This window comes from Oncorhynchus masou, unplaced genomic scaffold, assembly GCF_036934945.1.
Source record: "Oncorhynchus masou masou isolate Uvic2021 unplaced genomic scaffold, UVic_Omas_1.1 unplaced_scaffold_2448, whole genome shotgun sequence".
Lineage (NCBI taxonomy): Eukaryota > Metazoa > Chordata > Actinopteri > Salmoniformes > Salmonidae > Oncorhynchus > Oncorhynchus masou.
Window position 1 is genome coordinate 282 of NW_027008901.1, and position 4719 is coordinate 5000.

At 45.5% G+C, this 4719-nt stretch overlaps 1 protein-coding gene across 1 annotated transcript in view; it reads left to right on the forward strand.

Moving 5' to 3' along the window:
* Window positions 1–1600: 1600 nt before the first annotated feature.
* Window positions 1601–4719, forward strand: part of LOC135533557 (receptor-type tyrosine-protein phosphatase mu-like) — a gene marked incomplete at both ends in the record, with an annotated part of 52623 nt that continues 49504 nt past the window's right edge. Inside the window, one exon of the mRNA XM_064960839.1 lies at window positions 1601–1802. Coding sequence (XP_064816911.1) covers window positions 1601–1802 — 202 coding nt within the window. The remainder of the gene's footprint in view (window positions 1803–4719) is intronic.

The following is a 4719-nucleotide window of genomic DNA, read 5'->3' on the forward strand; positions in this document are numbered from 1 at the left end:
AGTTAACGTGTTGGGTGATGATACTAGATAAACAACTATACTACAGAGTTAACAGTGATGATACTAGATAAACAACTAGACTACAGAGTTAACAGTGATGATACTAGATAAACACCTAGACTACAGAGAGTTAACAGTGATGATACTAGATAAACAACTAGACTACAGAGAGTTAACAGTGATGATACTCGATACACAACTAGACTACAGAGAGTTAACAGTGATGATACTAGATAAACACCTAGACTACAGAGAGTTAACAGTGATGATACTAGATAAACAACTAGACTACAGAGAGTTAACAGTGATGAGTCGCTCTGGATAAGAGCGTCTGCTAAATGACTTAAATGTTAAATACTAGATAAACAACTAGACAACAGAGAGTTAACAGTGATGATACTAGATAAACATCTAGACTACAGAGAGTTAACAGTGATGATACTAGATAAACAACTAGACTACAGAGAGTTAACAGTGATGATACTAGATAAACAACTAGACTACAGAGATTTAACAGTGATGATACTAGATAAACAACTAGACTACAGAGAGTTAACAGTGATGATACTAGATAAACAACTAGACTACAGAGAGTTAACGTGTTGGGTGATGATACTAGATAAACAACTAGACTACAGAGAGTTAACAGTGATGATACTAGATACACAATCACAACTCTTCAGCAGGATCTATAACTTGATGTCTGTGATTTCTGGCAAGTACAGCCCAAAAACATGGATTAAACGGTTTTGTTTGGAGCAAAAACCTGCATCCACAATGACCCTAACACTGGCCACCCATCTGCACTGTGCAGGGGACATGAATCGCTTGGCAGAATCGCTTGTGTTGATCATATGTTCCTGTACTAGCAGGTTACTATGGTGAGAGGAACACACTATGCCCTGCTAGGCTTAAGTACATGTTATAATCATGTCTGTCTGTTCGTCTGTCTGTTCGTCTGTCTGTTCTGTCTGTCTGTTCGTCTGTCTGTCTGTCTGTCTGTTCGTCTGTCTGTTCGGTCTGTCTGTCTGTCTGTCTGTCTGTCTGTCTGTCTGTTCGTCTGTCTGTCCGTCTGTCTGTTCGTCTGTCTGTCCGTCTGTCCGTCTGTCTGTTCTGTCTGTCTGTTCTGTCTGTCTGTTCGTCTGTCTGTCTGTCTGTCTGTCTGTCTGTCTGTCTGTCTGTCTGTCTGTTCGTCTGTCTGTTCTGTCTGTCTGTTCGTCTGTCTGTCTGTCTGTTCGTCTGTCTGTTCGGTCTGTCTGTCTGTCTTGTCTGTCTGTCTGTCTGTCTGTCTGTCTGTTCGTCTGTCTGTCCGTCTGTCTGTTCGTCTGTCTGTCCGTCTGTCCGTCTGTCTGTTCTGTCTGTCTGTTCTGTCTGTCTGTTCGTCTGTCTGTCTGTGTCTGTCTGTCTGTCTGTCTGTTCGTCTGTCTGTTCTGTCTGTCTGTCTGTCTGTCCGTCTGTCTGTCTGTCTGTTCGTCTGTCTGTTCGTCTGTCTGTCTTGTCTGTCTTGTCTGTCTTGTCTGTCTTGTCTGTCTGTCTGTCTGTCTGTCTGTCTGTCTGTCTGTCTGTCTGTCTGTCTGTCTGTCTGTCTGTCTGTCTCCAGATCTCCTTCAAGGCAGTGAGCTCTTTTGATCCTGAGCTGGATCTGTCCAACCAGAGTGGGAAGGTCCTGAACCACGTCAACGAAAGCAGCCACATCTTCCTGGGTCTCTACCCGGGATCGACCTACTCCTTCACCCTCAGAGCCTCCACCGCCAAGGGCTATGGCCCCCCAGTCATCACACAGTTCACCACCAAGATATCAGGTCAGTCCCTAGCCCCTAACTCCTACCTACTAGTCTCTAGTACCCATCCAAGGGCTATGGCCCCCCAGTCATCACACTGTTCACCACCAAGATATCAGGTCAGTCCCTAGCCCCTAACTCCTACCTACTAGTCTCTAGTACCCATCCAAGGGCTATGGCCCCCCAGTCATCACACAGTTCACCACCAAGATATCAGGTCAGTCCCTAGCCCCTAACTCCTACCTACTAGTCTCTAGTACCCATCCAAGGGCTATGGCCCCCAGTCATCACACTGTTCACCACCAAGATATCAGGTCAGTCCCTAGCCCCTAACTCCTACCTACTAGTCTCTAGTACCCATCCAAGGCTATGGCCCCCAGTCATCACACTGTTCACCACCAAGATATCAGGTCAGTCCCTAGCCCCTAACTCCTACATACTAGTCTCTAGTACCCATCCAAGGGCTATGGCCCCACAGTCATCACACAGTTCACCACCAAGATATCAGGTCAGTCCCTAGCCCCTAACTCCTACCTACTAGTCACTAGTACCCATCCAAGGGCTATGGCCCCCCAGTCATCACACTGTTCACCACCAAGATATCAGGTCAGTCCCTAGCCCCTAACTCCTACCTACTAGTCTCTAGTACCCATCCAAGGGCTATGGCCCCCCCAGTCATCACACAGTTCACCACCAAGATATCAGGTCAGTCCCTAGCCCCTAACTCCTACCTACTAGTCTCTAGTACCCATCCAAGGGCTATGGCCCCACAGTCATCACACAGTTCACCACCAAGATATCAGGTCAGTCCCTAGCCCCTAACTCCTACCTACTAGTCTCTAGTACCCATCCAAGGGCTATGGCCCCACAGTCATCACACAGTTCACCACCAAGATATCAGGTCAGTCCCTAGCCCCTAACTCCTACCTACTAGTCTCTAGTACCCTAGCCTCGACACTAACACTACACCCCTATCCTCTATCCTAGACACTAACACTAGACCCCTATCATCTAGCCTCGACACTAACACTACACCCCTATCCTCTATCCTAGACACTAACACTAGACCCCTATCCTCTATCCTAGGCACGAACACCAGACCCTATCCTCTTGGTTCTGGTGTTGCTCTTAAAGGATTGATTAGGTATAGGCAATATACCTTCACCTTGCCTTCTGGCATTTTAATCAATTATCACATGTTGCACCATAGTGCGTATAGCTTTTGCAAATGTTCCACACCAATCCCTCGGTGGGCATAGGGGGATGCTTCTAATGTTTGGGCATAGGGGGATGTTTCTAATGTTTGGGCATAGGGGAATGTTTCTAATGTTTGGGCATAGGGGAATGTTTCTAATGTTTGGGCATAGGGGAATGTTTCTAATGTTTGGGCATAGGGGAATGTTTCTAATGTTTGGGCATAGGGGGATGTTTCTAATGTTTGGGCATAGGAAATGTTTCTAATGTTTGGGCATAGGGGAATGTTTCTAATGTTTGGGCATAGGGGTATGTTTCTAATGTTTGGGCATAGGGAATGTTTCTAATGTTTGGGCATAGGAAATGTTTCTAATGTTTGGGCATGGGGGAATGTTTCTAATGTTTGGGCATAGGGAATGTTTCTAATGTTTGGGCATAGGGGAATGTTTCTAATGTTTGGGCATAGGAAATGTTTCTAATGTTTGGGCATAGGGAATGTTTCTAATGTTTGGGCATAGGGGGATGTTTCTAATGTTTGGGCATAGGGGATGTTTCTAATGTTTGGGCATAGGGGATGTTTCTAATGTTTGGGCATAGGGGATGTTTCTAATGTTTGGGCATAGGGGAATGTTTCTAATGTTTGGGCATAGGGGAATGTTTCTAATGTTTGGGCATAGGAAATGTTTCTAATGTTTGGGCATAGGGGAATGTTTCTAATGTTTGGGCATAGGGGATGTTTCTAATGTTTGGGCATAGGGGATGTTTCTAATGTTTGGGCATAGGGGATGTTTCTAATGTTTGGGCATAGGGGATGTTTCTAATGTTTGGGCATAGGGATGTTTCTAATGTTTGGGCATAGGGGAATGTTTCTAATGTTTGGGCATAGGGAATGTTTCTAATGTTTGGGCTATATAGATGTTTCTAATGTTTGGGCATAGGGGGATGTTTCTAATGTTTGGGCATAGGGGGATGTTTCTAATGTTTGTAAAGGAGTCTTGACGTGTGTGTTGTCCTTCTATCTAGAGGAGACTGATGTGTGTATTGTCCTTCTATCTAGAGGAGACTGATGTGTGTGTGTTGTCCTTCTATCTAGAGGAGACTGATGTGTGTGTGTTGTCCTTCGATCTAGAGGAGACTGATGTGTGTGTGTTGTCCTTCTATCTAGAGGAGACTGATGTGTGTGTGTTGTCCTTCGATCTAGAGGAGACTGATGTGTGTGTGTTGTCCTTTGATCTAGAGGAGACTGATGTGTGTGCGTTGTCCTTCTATCTAGAGGAGACTGATGTGTGTGTTGTCCTTCGATCTAGAGGAGACTGATGTGTGTGTTGTCCTTCGATCTAGAGGAGACTGATGTGTGTGTTGTCCTTCGATCTAGAGGAGACTGATGTGTGTGTGTTGTCCTTCTATCTAGAGGAGACTGATGTGTGTGTGTTGTCCTTCGATCTAGAGGAGACTGATGTGTGTGTGTTGTCCTTCGATCTAGAGGAGACTGATGTGTGTGTGTTGTCCTTCTATCTAGAGGAGACTGATGTGTGTGTGTTGTCCTTCGATCTAGAGGAGACTGATGTGTGTGCGTTGTCCTTCGATCTAGAGGAGACTGATGTGTGTGTTGTCCTTCGATCTAGAGGAGACTGATGTGTGTGTTGTCCTTCGATCTAGAGGAGACTGATGTGTGTGTTGTCCTTCGATCTAGAGGAGACTGATGTGTGTGTGTGTTGTCCTTCGATCTAGAGGAGACTGATGT